Consider the following 16,574-nt stretch of genomic DNA (forward strand, 5'->3'; position numbering starts at 1 on the left):
CCCTTCTCTCTCTCATTAGGTTTGGTATCTGGTTGTGTTGGTGAGGCCCTGGCACAGGTTGCCCAGAGAAGCTGTGGCTGCCCCTGGATCCCTGGAAGTGTCCAAGGCCAGGTTGGATGAGGCTTGGAGCAACCTGGGCTAGTGGAAGGTGTCCCTGCCCAGGGCAGGAGGTGGGACTGGATGGTCTTTTAAGGTCCCTTAAACCCAAACGAGTCTGGGATTCTGTGCTGGGTGCTCTTCTCTACATGTCCCTTTTCTGAGGGTATTCTTTGCTCTCTTGTTGCTGCCTGGGCTTGATGGTGCTTTGTGATGGTTTGGGCCACCATAAAAGAGCAGGGAGAAGCTTGTGAGAAGATTGCTTCAGACTGTTGTAACCAGCTCCTGGAAATACCTTCTGTGTGGTGTAGGGAAATAATTTTGCCTGCATCCCAGGGAGATTGGATCCTTGAAAGCAGCCCTTAAGAAGGGCTTAATAAAGTGAGCTCTCTGGAGTTCCTCAACATCTTGAACATGGATATGGTGTGCCTGGAGTCAGCTGTCTCACTAAATGATCTTAGTGATGGCTTTGACCCTGATTTTCCTTTTTGTTATCCATTGTGATCTACTCCTTTTTGCTTCTTTTTCCTCCCTTCTCTCCAATAAATAACAGCTATTTCCAGAATATGATGGTCCCATCTGTTACTCAGAGATATAAATTTGTATTTGTGTGTCATAAAGTGTGAGATTGCTGTAACATACTCTTTTCTTTCCCTTTTCTGCAAATCCCCTTCATCCCTCCCCACTCACAGATCCCAGTCTGTTCCCAGGAACTGTGAGTCGATGCTGGTGGTGTGTTTGGACTTGGAAACTGCCTCAGATGTATCAGTGTCGTGCCTGCAAAATATAGATCCTTCCTTCCAAGGCCTGTGTCTTGCACCTGCTGATGGAATGATGTGGTTTATTCCAGCACACTTCATCCCACAGAGCCCTGGGAGCTGCCCCCTGGTCACAGGGGTCCCTGTGCCAGCCCAGGGGGGCACAAAGTGAGGGTGGGAAAAGCACAGGAAAGCCATATCCATTAGAAACCATGGGAAATGTGAAGGGCAGCAGGGAATAACTGGTCATTTTGGGAGAAGAGGAGACTGAGGGGAGACCTCAGTGCAGTTCCACCTTCCTGGGCAGGGGCAGAGGAGGGGCAGGGACTGAGCTCTGCTCTGGGGGGACCAGGGACAGCAGCCAGGGAATGGCTGGAGCTGTGTCAGGGCAGGCTCAGGTTGGATCTCAGCCAAAGGTTCTTCCCCCAGAGGCTGGTTGGGCACTGCCCAGGCTCCCCAGGGCAGTGGGCACAGCCCCAAGGCTGCCAGAGCTCAGGGAGGGTTTGGCTGATCCTCTGGGGCACAGGGGGTGACTCTTGGGGCTGGGCCTGTGCAGGGCTGAGGGTTGGACTCCCTGATCCTTGGGGGTCCCTCCCAGCTCAGCACATCCTGGGATCCTGTGAAACCTGTAAGTGATGGGCTCCAGGACTGGAATTTCTCCTTTGGAAGGGCAGCTCCAGCAGCAGCACCATCTCCTGGGTGGTGATACCAGCACCCACCAGGAAAGAGCATTCCTCTAATTATTAAATTGCCAGGAATGCTTCCCAGGTGTCCAGGGTTTTCCTGGGGATACAAATCACCTCCAGGCTTGTCTTTTGTGTCTGAACAAGATCTCTCTGCCTGAGACTCCCATGGAGGCACTGCCTGTTCTCCCTGCTGAGCTGCAAAGAGCTTTCCCCAGCCCACAGATTTGTGACTCTGTTGCTAAATCCTTCCTCCTTCAACAGTGATTTTATAAATGTGAAGGAGGATGAGGGATTCCAATATCTTCAGACTTTCAGGGAGCACAGAACTGTGTCCAAGCTCTTCTGCTCGTCCCAGGTTTCCGAATCAACTAAATTATTCCTCAGAACTAAAAAGCCTCGGCCAGCTGAAGGATTTCTGTTGTTTTGTGCCAGAGGCAAATCTTGATTGGGAAATTCTCATTTGGAACCCCAGCTTGGTGGTGTAATGGCCTAAGCAGGGTGAGACTGGCTTTGACATTCCCCTGATGACTTTATTGTCCTTGCAGTAGGTGCTGATCCTCCCTCTGGCTCTGAGGGGAATTTCTCTGTGTCTCCATTTTCATATAGATAAGAAAACCTCAATTTTGAATATGTGCATCTGTAGATATATATAAATGTATATTTATGTCTAAATATTTCAAATGAGATTTCAAGCCCTGTGCAGTGTGACTGTGCTCTCCCACCTTTTCCATGCAGTACAAGGTGGGAAAAAACCTTGGAAAACATTCCCATAAAGATGTAAATGCAGCTGTGCTTAAATCATTCTTCTACAAATCGTCATCTAATCTACCTTAAATTATAGAATCCCAGAATATTTTGGGTTGGAGGGGACCTTAAAGCTCAGCTTGTTCCACCCCCTGCCCTGGGCAGGGACACCTTCCACCAGACCAGGATGCTCAGAGCTCCATCCAGCCTGGCCTTGAACACTTTAATATATTTAATATATTATATTTAATATATGTGCCCATCCTGTTTTGGTCCTTGCCTGGCTGGGCTGCAGGAAAATATGTTCTAGTCACTCACACCCACCTGTCACAATTATTTAAGTGAAATCTTAATGCTCTGTTGGCCAAATTCATTTCAGGGAGAATTATTCACATCATTTTACATAGGCAGGAGCTTTCTTAGAGATGCAATATGTTGCATTACAGGTAAAATATGCTGTATTTTCAGTTTGTATCTGGCTAAAAATCCCTGCTTGCCAAGTCTGGGACCTGCTCCTTTTTCTGGGCTCACATTTGTCATTCAGTGTGAAGGCAGAGGTTGGAAGTTTTCTTTTCCCAGTGCCCATGTTCATGTTAATCTCTGCAGTAAACCACCACATCATTTGCATGGTGAAGGACACCAGGCAGCTCTTGGATCCCTGCAGCTGAAGGAGATGTTCTGATATGCTAAAGAACAGCTCACTGGAAAAGTACTGTCCAAAGGGAAGGACACTGATCCTTTAGCAAGGGGGATTTGTTGGAAGTGCTGCAGCATCCCATTTGAGGGATATACTGGCTTTTGATAAGTGGGAAAAATATACTTTACATGTACCCTGAAGAAAACTGTGCAGGGTTCAGGGGAATACTGTTTTTTTCACTGGACTCTAGTACTTAAGCTCATTTTAAAAAACTCTCTCTATATTTTTCCCCCCATCTCTTTTCTGCTGCTCCCTTTACTGCTACTTTTAGTTCCCTCTGCAGGAGGATAAGGATGCTCTGAGAAGGAGGTGAGTGCCAGGGAAGGTCCCAGAGCCAGTTGTGTTTGGTATTCCCTCCACAACTGCCACAGGTTGCATGTTACGTAGTGTAACCTACAGTCAGAGTTATTCATTCTAATAAACAAAAGGCCTGAGCAAGGACTGGCTAAAAACTGTGTAAAAACAGGGAGAAAAGAGAAAATCCCATGTCCCAGGTTGCACCAAAGCTGCAAAGGAAAATTGGTGCCTGTTCATCTGCCAATTACCCTTATCCTTAATGAACCCTTCTTTAAAGTCTATATGTGCAGCAATCAGCAGGACAACACTACAGACTCCAGCAGTTTTCTATAATTTCCAGCATTACCTGGGACATTCTGCCCTTTGGTAGCTATTGTAGTTTCTCACAAAATGCCCTAAAAGCCTCTCAGTTGTGTCCTCTCTGTCCATGTCCCCTGGGAGGTCACACAGAGGCACCACAAGCGCTGGGAGTGCTGGAACACGGGCACAGATTGGGCCATTTACCCCATTGCTGTGGCTTTTCCCCAAGTCATAAATGTCTTGTTGGCCTTCAGACCTCTGGCTGAGAGAGGCCAGGAGCCCAAATCCCTGTGAGAGCTCTCCAGGCTGGAAGATCCCAGTGCTCAACTTAATCGGGGCTGTAATTTTCAGAGACATTTGTAATTTTCTCTTTATGGTTCCCGTGTTTTCAGGACCATTTCAGTATTATTTATCTCTTCTGGAGGAGGAGGGGTTTATGTTCCTCTTTATTGTAGGAATGTGCCTTTCAACCTGAGCTGTGTGTACTTCTCAGCAGGATGACATAAATAAAGAAAGATGCAGCTGAAAAATTTGCTTCTCCAGAAATCTTTCCTGTGTTAGAATCACAGAATGGTTTGGGCTGGAAGGGACCTTAGGGATCATCTCGTTCCAACCCCCTGCCATGGGCAGGGACACCTTCCACCAGCCCAAGTTGCTCCAAACTGGCCTTGGACACTCCCAGGGATGGGGCAGCCACAGCTTCTCTGTGCCAGGGCCTCCCCACCCTCACAGGGGAGAATTTCCTCCTGATATCCAACCTAACCCACTCTCTATCAGTTTGTAGCCATTCCCCTTGTCCTGTCCCTCCATCCCTTGTCCCAAGTCCCTCTCCAGCCCTCCTGTGTCCCCCTTTGTGGTACTGGAAGGCTGATATTCTTTTCCACCCTCAGCATTAAGGCTCAACACCCCTGTTTATCAGAGATGCCTTTTAATTTCAGGTCCTCTTCCCTCTTCCCCAGCCACCTTGAAGTTTGCTCAGCTGAGGTTTAGATCAGAGTTAATGCTTTCCTTCATCCAGGCTGACATGGAGCAAAATGCTTTCCCCCCCCACCCCAGCAGCTCCCAAGGAGACTGTTTGGAAATGAAGGCTGGGTATCCCATTATATTATTTTTTACTAAAGGTTTTCTCTATCCTAGAAAACTCCTGTCTCCTCAGGAAATACACTACCAGTTTAAGAAGAGACAAATATATTTACTAGAACTGTACTCAGTCTAGGAATAACTTTGCTGTAAAGATTAAATTTTTATATAATCTTGAAGAAAACCAACTCTTTGCCAGTCCCCAAGGATGCCATGTCTGGTCATTTCAGGAGAAGGGACTCAGATCTTGGCAGCTCTAAGTGGTGTGGGTTTTGTCCTTCTATTCCTGCAGTATAAGAGCAATATATTCCTTTTGTTGCAAAGTTCAGAATTTTTAGGAGATTCTGAAAAAAAAACAAAGTTTTTAAGGAACTTGGGTGAATGTGGCTTTGGGAGGAGAGAAGCTCGAGGCTGCTCAGAGCTCTGATCTGCCCTGAACACCTCATGGTGATGCAGCTCGTTACCACCTCAAGAGCTGGCAGAATTCCCCAGGGAGTGAATTGTCTCCCAAGATCAAGCCTTTTTGAGGGGGATTAGTGCTGTTTATCACTGGAGATGGGCTGGAACAGACATCAGGAGAGACTTTCTGGCAGTGGTTCAGCACTTCTGCTTTGGTGCCTGCCCAAAATGATGAAGGGTTCTCTCTGTGAATTGGGAGCAGTTTTGACTCGTTGCTTATTAGCCCTGTTCCTGGAGGAAACAAGCTGACAGGATCATGCTCTTGCTCTTTCTTGCTCCTTTGTGTCTCTGTGTGTGACTTCTGGCCCTTCCAGGCTGATTTAAAAAAAGTTTTATAGAATCACAGGATCAGAGAATCTCCTCTGAGTTGGGAGGGACCCCCAAGGATCACGGAGTCCAACCCTCAGCCCTGCACAGGCCCAGCCCAAGAGTCACCCCCTGTGCCCCAGAGGATCAGCCAAACCCTCCCTGAGCTCTGGCAGCCTTGGGGCTGTGCCCACTGCCCTGGGGAGCCTGGGCAGTGCCCAACCAGCCTCTGGGGGAAGAACCTTTGGCTGAGATCCAACCTGAGCCTGCCCTGACACAGCTCCAGCCATTCCCTGCCTGCTGTCCCTGCTCACACAGGTCGGAGCTGCCCCTCCTGTGCCCCTCAAGAGGAAGTTTGGCAAAGGGCTGATGGTTTTCCAAGGGAAGCACATGTTGGTAGGAGGCCACAGCAGAAGGCTGTGCTGGAAACCAGCCCTGGACAGTTGTGTGGGGATCAGCTGCCTTCAGAGGTTTGTTCCCCTCCTGCTCCTGCGGCTCCACAGGCACCAACTCCTCCATTGGCAGCATTTTGCTGTTGGGACACAGGGAGAGCTCCTTGTCCTGTGATGTTTCCATGCAGGCTGTGAAGGGCAGGCAGGAAATGGCAGAAGGTCTCTGTGCCACCTCCCAAAGCCTGCAGGCTGTAGCTCCCTGACACCTTGGGGTCCTGCTGCAGGGACAGAGGTGTCAGCAGGGACTGGAAAAGGTCATTGGAGATCAGGGGAGCCCTTAGTGAGCCCTCACTTAGGCCTGGGAAGTGTGTGGGTGTCTCTGTGCTCCCAAAATTTGCTCAGTTGGTCAGAGCATGGTGCTGATAACACCAGGGTTGTGGGTCTGACCCCTGTATGGGCCAGTCATGGAAGAGCTGGACTCGATCATCCTTGTGGGTCCCCCCCAACTGGGAATATTCTGGGATTCGGACATGAAATGTGGGTTGATGTAAAGCCCTGGGAGCTCCCTGTGAGGAGCTTTCCCTTGTTCCTGCCTGGCTGAAGCAGCCACATGGGCTGGGCTGAGAGGAACTTCTGAAGTTACAGCAAAAGCACCTCAAGCTCACAGAAAGGTGCTCTTTGTGCAGCCCAAAAATGTGGTGAATAAAAACCAGTGAAAGGATTGACTGGACAAGGATCTGCTGGAACCATTTGTTTCCAGTCCTGCCTCTCCTGAGGCACCTTTCCAGCCAGCTGGAAACAAATTTCTTCCTCTTCTGTTTGGACATGAATTACCTTTCTTGCCAAACATTCCTCGACTCTTGCACACCAAGGTGACATCCCCACTCAGGGCTGAGCCCTCCTGACAGCCCAGGCTGGGGGAGGAAATGTTCAACCAGCACAGAGACCGACAGGGAGATCCTCCCTGTTACATCACACCTGGGAATATTCATCTCCATGACTCTCCCTGGGGGGGGGGTGGGATATCCTGGCTGCTCTCCTGGAAGGCAGGGGATGGATCACAGCAGTGCCCTGCCCAGCACATACAGATGGATCACCTTGATTGACTCCCTTGGTTAAATGACTTGGATTTATCTGCACTTCCTGAGACAGAGTTTAGAGCAGTAGAAGGACAGAACATGCAGAAATAAGGGAATGTGCTCAGTGAGGAGAGAGAAATGTGTGCTGGGATGTGTGTGTGTCCAGTCCTTGGAGAGGTAGGAAGAATTTGTTACGAATTTTGGTGGAACTGTTTCATGGGGAATGTGAAGAAGAAGGAATTGAAAAGATAAACTGAGTTTTTGTTAGAGTGTGTCTGTTAGAGTGGTAAAACCCTCAGCTGATGAACTGGGCAAGACCTGGGGTACTCTGAGGAAATGTGTTTGGGCAGAAAGATCAGATTTTGAGGAAGAAACAGACATTTTGAGAAGAAGTGTCTCTGTGACAATGTATATTTTTTTAAAATACTGTTTAACTCTGCCGCGGTCTGTGCGTAAAATGAAATTGGTGTCTCTTCCCTCCATAACCCAGCTGTGTCCCCTGGGTGGGGTTGGGAAGTTCACAGAGTGATCTCCTGACCTTCTGCAGGCCACAAAGTGTCCCCTTTCCCATCTTCTTGACCGGCTCCTCTGGCTCTTTTCTGAGCCTCGAGGTGGAAAAAGGCAGCTGGGATGTGTCATCCATCCCTGTGTCACAGCCTGTGGCTCCTGGCAGTTGATTTGTTGTGATTATCCTGGGATAAAATCTAATCAAGTGTGGTCAGAGGGACTCCAGCAGTCTGATGGAGCAGGGAAGGTTGTGCAGAGGTTCCTTGTCAGAAGGAATAATAGGAATAACAGCAATAACAGGAATGGCAATACTAATACTACTACCAATGATAATTCAACCCGTGCTTCCAACTGTGATTTACATTCCCAGGTGATTTTCTTTCTGCCTCTCTATGCTACTTCTGCAGGAAAAATGTGTTTAAATCTGTGTCTTGTGGGGAGACAGGAGTGTTTTCTCCAGGGCAGAGGAGGTCCATGGGAGGTCTGGGAGCTGGACCAAGCTCATCCTGAAAGCCTGTGCACAACCTCAGGGTTATTGTCCCTTCAAAAGCAACAGAGGTGACAAAATCTGTCCTGCTCTGCCACTGAAACAAAGGAGAATTTACCCTGGTGTCTTTAATTAAAAAAAACCAACCAAACAAAAAGACAAACCAAACAAATCCAACATTATTTTTAGGTTTCTGACAAAAAGAGAGAGTCTCTGCAAGTGAAAAATACTAAAATTCCAGGTATCCTGTCTAATAAATAATAACATGAGCTTGAACTTGGCTACCCACAGTCAGCACCAAATCATGCACAGAGCTCTTTATGTTCTGAACTTTGCCTATTTCCCTCAGCTCTGCAGATATAAATAAATAATTCCCCTTGATAAAGGTCTGGGAATGCTGTACTTTAAAAGATAAGAAGGCTTTGAGGGGGAAATTGTTTTTAAATCCGTAACATTTGTATGCTGTTCCCTGCTCACACCGAGCAAAAACTCATTCACTTGGCAGTTAACCAACCCTGTTTTATTCTTACTCTGTGTTCAACCTCTCCTCCTCCTGGGGACACCTAACCTTCTGTGTAATTACCTCTCTGAGAGTGGGAAGGAGGCCTAAATAACCTCCCTAACAACTAAATAAATACAGAGATCCCTGGGACAGGTTATCACTCGGATGCCAGTGGTGGAGCTATCAGGAACAGCGTGCCTGAGCCAGGAGGACTTTCAAGACTTGAGGCAGTTTTGTTCCAGCACTGGGCCAGAGAACTAGAATTTGGAATGTTTTCAACAAACCAACCTTGGATTTTTGGAGTATTTGAATGTCTTTGATGGCTGGAAAGAACGGAGATGGATTTTAACAGTGCTGGTGGTCTTTGTTTTCTCTCGAGGTCTGTCCAAGTCACTCGGTCTCATTGAAGGCTATGGGGGGCGTGGGAAGGGTGGCTTGCCAGCCACCCTGTCCCCTGAGGAGGAGGAGAAGGCAAAGGGACCCCATGAGAAATATGGCTACAACTCCTACCTCAGTGAGAAAATCTCTCTGGATCGTTCCATCCCGGACTATCGGCCGACCAAGTAAGTCCCTGTTGCTCCGTGAGGCAGTGCTCGGGTTTGGGTGGCACCACAGGAATGCTGGTGGTTTCCATGCTCTGGTTTGGGACTCTTGGCTTTTCCCTCATTATTGTTCACAGGGTCCTGCTCAGGAATGAGCAACTGGGGTAGTTTGGCTGAAACCGAGATCAGGGAATCACAAAATCACTGAGGTTGGGAAAGCCCTCTAAGACTGAGTCCAACTGCAAACACGGCACCAGGATGCTCACAACCAAACCAGAGCTCCAAGTGCCACATCCATGTGCCTTTGGAACACTTCCAGGGATGGTGACTCCCCCACTGCCCTGGGCAGCTGTGCCAGGGCTGGACACTCCTTTAGTGAAGGTGTTTTCTCAGTATCGAACCTGAACCTTCCCTGGCACAGCTTGAGGCCGTTCCCTCTTGTCCTGCCACTTGTTCCCTGGGAGAGGAAGCTGATCTCCACCTGGCTCCAAGTAGCTGTAGAGAGTGACATAATTCATTAAGATGATTTATCAGGGGAAAAAAGTGATTTTCTTCCCACTCTTCTCTCTGTTTTCCTAAAGCAATCCATGACTTTGGGTGGGAGTGGTGCCATCAGAGTCTCACAGCAGCTTTCACCAGCCAAGGGCTGTTCCCTGAGCTACTGACCTTGGTGTTTATTACCCTGTAAATGTGTGCAAAGACTTTCCCTCTCTCTCCCTTATCAGCTCCTTCACATTCCTGCAGGACCTCCAGGGCTCTGGGGCTGCCCTTGGGCTTCTCCTGGGACACTGTGGGATCTCCTGCTGGAGATCTGGGCCTTTGAAGGGAGTTGCTCGGGTGGCAACATCCTTCCTCTAGTTTTTTACCAGAATGATCTTTAAAGGTGATGGTGACGTTTACCTGCCAAGCACCACAGAAGAACAGACTAAAAAGAGGTGACACACCATTTCCCTCAGGGTGTGAGAAAAGACACGCTGTGAGTTTATCTTTGTGAAGGTTAATTTTAGATATGGCTGGTGGAGAGTTCCTCAAAATAGCAAAGTGTCAATTTGTCCAGACCTGGAGTGAAATCCCTGATAAAAAAAGGAGTGGGGAGAGATTTAGATGCTGGAAGATACTTGTCCAGTGCCTGTGTCGTGGGGGCAGTGACAAAGCTGTTGCTTGGCATCTGCATTAAAAATCCTGCAGCTCCCTGGCTCCAGCAAATTGTTCAGGCTGGGAGAGCTTTTGTTCCTTCCCTTCCCCAAATGCTGCAGGAATTTCAAGCAGCCACTCCAAGTTTCCAGGGCTGTCAACCACTGACAACTCAAATCCTCGGTGAGTTTTCCAAGGAGAGGAGGCCCAGGCTGCAGTTTTGCTGGGGTGGTTCAGGACAAACTGAATTGCAGCTACAAATTGCACCTTTGGCTCCACGAGATGCAAATCCCACTACAATGCAAATCCTTGGAGAGGGACCTCCTCAAGCTGTTACCTGAGGCTGAGCTGCTTATTTCCATTTCTCATCCAGAACTCTGACTTCAGCATTACTTCCTGAGAATTAATTTGAGAAGTAATGCGGGTTTTTTTTTCAGATTTTGGGGGAAGAAAAGGATCCATTCTGACATTTTTAGGCTGGCATTGTATTTTCCCTCGGTGCCACTATCTATCATTTCACAGGAGAGTGGTGGAGAGGACAGAGCAGGCCTTAGAAATGCTTCATTTTGGAGCTGGGCTGATCCTCTGGAGAGAATTTGTGGCACTGACTGCAGCTGCATAACTTTTATCTATGTAAGAACTTCAGGAGGGTGTTTTCTTTGTTGCTTTTTTTTTAATTTTGGGGATCAATTGTCTTGGTAATGCAAGAGAACAGTTGATCTGGTATGAAATAGGCTGGAGTTTGCTGGAGGATTTGAAAAGTTTCAGCTTTTCCTACCTCTGGCTCCAGGCTCCTCTCAGTCCTTCATGCCTGCAGCTTTATGGCTGATTTTATGAAGGGTTGAACACAAACCATTTAAGTCAAGTATCCTGGGCTCTGATTAAAATAGATTCCAGTCAAAGGAAATTAGCCTAAATGGCTTTGAAATTGCAGCATTAGTGGGGGAAAAACTGTAGAGAACCTTCCAGCTGATAAGAATTACAAAGCATGTTAGTTTTATATATAATAATGAAGCCTGTTTGGTTCAAGGAAAGAACTGGAATGCTGATGGACTGGGCCTGGGCCTGGCAGTGGCTGCTGCTCTCACATCCTTTGCTTTCCATCTTCTCTCTTTTTAAAGAAAGATTAACGTGGTCAAGGGTCACTGTGAGTCCTCCTCCTGCTCCCCCTTTGTGCCTGTGGCCAAAGGAAGGCAGAGGGAGGAGAGTTCAGGGGAAATTCGGCCCCATCCCTGAGGGTTCAGAGGTTCAGGTGTCCCTGCTCAGGGTGGTTTGCAGGCAGGGCTTGGGGATGAGGAGGCAGCACCACTCCCAGCTGAGGGCATTCTGTCCCTGCCCAGTGGAAAGGAGGGAGGTGATTTTCCCTGGAGAAAATGGTCCCAGAGGTGCTGGGTACAGGATGGTGCTTAGGAGAAGGCAAGATCTTCCCCAGCAGCAAGAGTAGGGGTGTGGAATTTGCCTTGTTTGCCCTGATCTGAGGAACTGTGGTGTCCCTTTTTGGTAGTTTGGGTTATCATTTTGGCTTTGGTTGTAAAATACAGGGCAAGAGATTTCCTTTCCTAAAAGCTGAGGCTGCTCCCCTGGGCTGGGAGGTTGAAACCGTGCCCTGCTGGTCACCACTGGAACAGGATTGGGTGTTGCACTGCACTGATTCCCAAAAAAGTGCTGCTGACAGTATGGATACATGGAATAATGTGTGCTGCTGGTGCCATCAGGGAGCTGGGCCTGTCAGACCTTAGTCTGGAGCTTATTAATATTGATGTTCCTGGGCCTGACCTTGTGCTGAGCAGCAAAGGTTGTGTTGGGTGAGCATTGCAAGGTTCTTGGAGAGTGAATCACAGAACATGTTACACTTTGGCCAAGATGGCCAAGAAAGCTCCTCCTTTAGCTAAAATAAGGCAGGACTGATGTTTTGGTGCAAGGGACTTTATTTCAGAACTTGCTACAGAACAGTGGCATAATGAGACAGGCACAGGCAACACATTTTTCTAACTTGTCTGATTGGGGTTTTTGCCTTTAAGATGAGATTCCTGCCTGTTCTGGAAAACAATTACGGCTTCCAGATTGGAAGTAGCCAAGGTGCTGCCTGCAGGCTGCAGGACTTCTACACACATCTCAAAAAAACTGAGCTGGAGAGCTTTTCTTCAATTTTCTGCAAAAACCTGTGAAGGACAAGGCTGATCTGTGAGTTTTATTGTTGATCCACTCCCAGCATTTTCTGCCCGTGGAGGATGGGGGGATTTAGGAAGATGTGTTGTTTTCTATATTGAAAGTGAAGCATATTTATATGGGATCCCAGGGACTGGAACATTCCCTGCTTTGCTACCAGATTTTCTGTACCTCTCTTTTATTCTGTGATATATGATTTAATGGGAACCTCTCCTGTGTGCAGCAGGAAAATAAAAATTGCTTTGTTGGATCAGTCTGCCTGTCCATCTTATCCAGCATCTAATCTCTGATAGTGGAATTACCAGATGCTTCAGGTTGAAGAAATCATATTAAGGAAAACTATGAAGTAATCTGCCCATCTGGTCTGTTCTGCCTCCTCTTTTCTCTCCTTTCAATCCTCTCTAATATAAAAGTGGAGTTCTCATTATCTCTTTAAAAGTCTCTTCCTTTCTGGAATCCTGCTAAGCTCTGATTCAGTGGTATTTTATGGCATTATGGGATTAAGGAGTAGAGTTAAGTAAAATAATACCCACAATTGTTGGGACTATTGGATCACTGGGTGAGGATGACAAATTCCTGCTGCTGCAAATCTCTTGACAGCTGCTCCCATGCAGGGATGCCTCAGGATTTTCAAGTGAAGAGGAAGGATGGGGGAAGTGATAAGGAACTTCCCCAGCTTGATTTTTTTTCAGATGACTTGAGGGCTTCCCAGCAGGACACACTGCCCCTTCCTCCTGCCTGCCTGGGGGTCCAGAGCATGGAAAGGGGCTTTGGAAAAGTGACAGGATGGAGGGGAATGGCTTAAAAATGACAGAGGGCAGGGTTAGATTGGATTTCTTCTTCCCCTGATAGGTAAGCAAAGGGTTTCATTCCCTTCTGCAGCACTCTGGGGTACCAGCACAGGAAGGACATGGAGCCAGTCCAGAGGAGGCCACGGAGCTGCTCGGGGGGCTGGAGCCCCTCTGCTCTGGGACAGGCTGGGAGAGCTGGGGGGGTTCACCTGGAGAAGAGAAGGCTCCAGGGAGAACTGAGAGCCCCTTGCAGGGCCTAAAGGGGCTCCAGGAGAGCTGGAGAGGGACTGGGGACAAGGCATGGAGGGACAGGAAAAGGAGGAATGGCTTCAAACTGAAAGAGAGTGGGTTTAGATGGGATATTGGGAAGAAATCCTCCCCTGTTCAGGTGGGGAGGCCCTGGCACAGGTTGCCCAGAGAAGCTGTGGCTGCCCCATCCCTGGGAGTGTCCAAGGCCAGGTTGGAGCAACCTGGACTAGTGGAAGGTGTCCCTGCCCAGGGCAGGGGGTGGGACAGGATGAGCTTTTATGTCCCTTCCAACCCAAACCATTCTGGGATTCTGTGATAGAAAAACTGTGAAGTTGTGGTGGGAGCTTGATTTGCTTTTTCCAGCGTTCCCCTGGTTTGTGTTACCACAGGGACCACGAGGCCTTGGAGCATGACCTGGGCAGAGCTCTACCATCACCTGCAGCCACTGCTAAAGATGGAACAGTTTCATATCACAGCCTTGATTTCAATTTTTCCTGGTGGTGTGTTTGGGGGTTGAGTCAGAGCCATTACTCTCAAGTGACTGAATCACCCATTTATTTCCACAGGAGCCTTCTCTGGGAGCCTGGGAGCAGTTGGGCTTTTTAGCACCATCTGGCTTGAGCTGGTTTTATTACCAGAGAGCTCATGTAGCAGCAAGTCTTGAAAGTCTTTCTTTGGGATGTGGTGCAAAAGATGGAGAGTTTTAGCTTCTGGGTAGAATTTGGGTAGTTTTTTGATACTTTAACTTAAAGAAACTAAATCAAGCCTTGATTTAATTTTTATTTAAATTGGTCTGTGTGTGCCCTTTGTGGGCTCTCAGTATGTCAGTGCTGGATGCTGCAACATTTGTGGGTGGAGGGAGGCCCTTTGGGGTCTCTCCCACCCCTGGAGAGCCTCTTGCCCTCATGCCTTTGGGCCTCAGCCTCCCCTCAGCTTACTGAGATGTCGCAGGGCCAAAGAATTCCATTTTGGCTTTATAATTCAAACAGAATACACATTTGGAAAGTCATGAACATGGATGTGACATGACACATCAGGACCATCCAGGAGGATGGGCCTGGAGGGCCATGAGACCACACCTGCCTTCACACTGGTCTTAGTGTCTCATTTCTTCCCCAAAATTGAGGTTACACCACCTCCTTTAAGCTTTGCTTGAAGCAAAATGCTTTTTGCCCTTCTCTCCCTGCCCAAAGGAGCAGGTGGGGTTTGGTAGATGTGGCTGAGATGTGCAAATAAGATGTGAGGGGGCTCTTTATTGATGGTTTCCTCAGGTCTTTAGGAGCTGGCACGTTCCTGAGTGGCACATTTGTGATGTGCCAGTTCCTGAGTCCCGTCCTGCCCCGGGGTGTTTAGCCAGGCTTGATGAAATGAGTCTGAGAAGAAGGACAGCACTTCAGAAGACAAAAACAAACTACTTGAATTATGAGGGTGATATTTGCTTGGAAATAGAGTTTCGTGGCTGTTTATTTGTTGTGATTGCTCCTTATTGCAAACAGAGGAGGTCAAAAGAGCTCTTTGTCTCTTGCATGCACAATATGTTACTACAATACATTATTTTACCTTTTGCCAAGAGTCTTTTGTTTTGTTTCAATCCCACACACAAACAATAAAAATGAAGAGGGAGGCAAGATGTAGTGCTTTTTCTTCATCAAATAACTGAAGGAAAATCTAGTAAGGAATCAAAAGAGATCGTAAGAAGGAAAAAGCCATGACTGTTTCAGATGTGAAATTCTCTTTGAATCACACGTGGGAGTATATTAAAAGGTACTTACATCTCTAGGAGAAACTCAGAACTAGTTGTGTGTCTCCTCTCCTAATAGATAGTTGTGAGTCTGATCCAGCATTGCATGAAAAACGCTCCTGCCCTTGGCTTTTTATAGTTTCAGCCGTAAAAAAAGGAAAAGTAATATTTTCCAGTGCTTCGAAAGAAGCCACCTGAAAATTTTCTGGGAGAGCAAGTAAAGAAATCAAGCAGTGAGTATCAGTGACAAAGCATAAAGGAACTGCCTCAGAACAGGGCTCACCAAAAACAGGTGAGTTTTGCAGTCCAGAGACAAGTTACTGGATATTTTCTGTCTGTGGGTGCCATCCTGTCCAATCTGTCCCATCCCTGTATGGCTCCAGGGACTTTTGTTCTGCCAGGCAGCACAGGAACTTCCTGAGCTGGAAGGGAGAGAGAGTCACAAAGAGAGAGTCACAGAGTCACTGAGGTTGGAAAAGACCTCCCAGGCCATGGAGTCCACCCTGTGCCCCATCCCCACCTTGTCCCCCAGCCCAGAGCACTGAGAGCCACCTCCAGTCCTTCCTTGGACACCTCCAGGGATGGGGACTCCAAACCTCCCTGGGCAGCCCCTTCCAGTGCCTGACCACCCTTTCCATGGAGAAATTCCTCCTGATGTCCAACCTGACCCTCCCCTGGCACAGCTGGAGGCCGTTCCCTCTCCTCCTGTCCCTTGTTCCCTGGGAGCAGAGCCCGACCCCCCCCGGCTCCCCCCTCCTGTCAGGGGGTTGCAGAGCCAGAAGGTCCCCCCTGAGCCTCCTTTTCTCCAGGCTGAGCCCCCCCAGCTCCCTCAGCTGCTCCTGCTGCTCCAGCCCCTTCCCAGCTCCGTTCCCTTCCCTGCACACGCTCCAGCCCCTCAATGTCTCTCTTGAAGTGAGGGGCAAAATCATCCAGCCCAGCTCCTGGCCCTGCACAGACACCCCAACAATCCCAGAGAGCATTGTCCAAACCCTCCCTGAGCTCTGGCAGCCTTGGGGCTGTGCCCACTGCCCTGGGGAGCCTGGGCAGTGCCCAACCAGCCTCTGGGGGAAGAACCTTTGCCTGAGATCCCACCTGAGCCTGCCCTGACACAGCTCCAGCCATTCCCTGGCTGCTGTCCCTCATGAAGAAGCTTCAGACCACTGTGAGGTCCTGGTGCTCTCCAAAGGAACTCTTGAGCCTGTGGCTGAGCTGTCCCCTCTCTGCTCTGAAAATCCCAGGGGTAGGAGGTAAAGCAAACCCAGCTTCAGACCTCAAACAGGTTGGGTTTTGTTTCTCCTGCCTCCTCGAGGCCCTGGAGCTCTGCAGAGCTGCTGTGCTGTGAGTGCAGGTGCTGCTGGTGCCTGGATCCTCTCCAGGGGTGAGGCTGCAGCTTCTGGTGCCTTTCCAATGATTTGCAGAGAGGAAAAAGCCTCTTTACTGCTCCACTGCTTTTCCAGCACTAATACAAACCATCATGCTGCTGAATAAACACGGGTATTGATCTTTATTCTTTGGTGCAAACCCGAGTGTATGGAGATCCTGCTTTTGCTTGAAAATT

At 48.6% G+C, this 16,574-nt stretch overlaps 1 protein-coding gene across 1 annotated transcript in view; it reads left to right on the top strand.

Moving 5' to 3' along the window:
• GALNT17 (polypeptide N-acetylgalactosaminyltransferase 17) overlaps positions 1-16,574 on the top strand; it is a 212,941-nt gene that overhangs the window by 48,939 nt on the left and 147,428 nt on the right. Inside the window, exon 2 of the mRNA XM_051809588.1 lies at positions 8,770-8,953. Within this exon, the coding sequence (XP_051665548.1) occupies positions 8,770-8,953 (184 nt within the window). The remainder of the gene's footprint in view (positions 1-8,769; positions 8,954-16,574) is intronic.

Source organism: Manacus candei, unplaced genomic scaffold (assembly GCF_025592945.1).
Source record: "Manacus candei isolate 608988 ecotype Guabito, Panama unplaced genomic scaffold, ASM2559294v1 h1tg000076l, whole genome shotgun sequence".
Classification (NCBI taxonomy): domain Eukaryota; kingdom Metazoa; phylum Chordata; class Aves; order Passeriformes; family Pipridae; genus Manacus; species Manacus candei.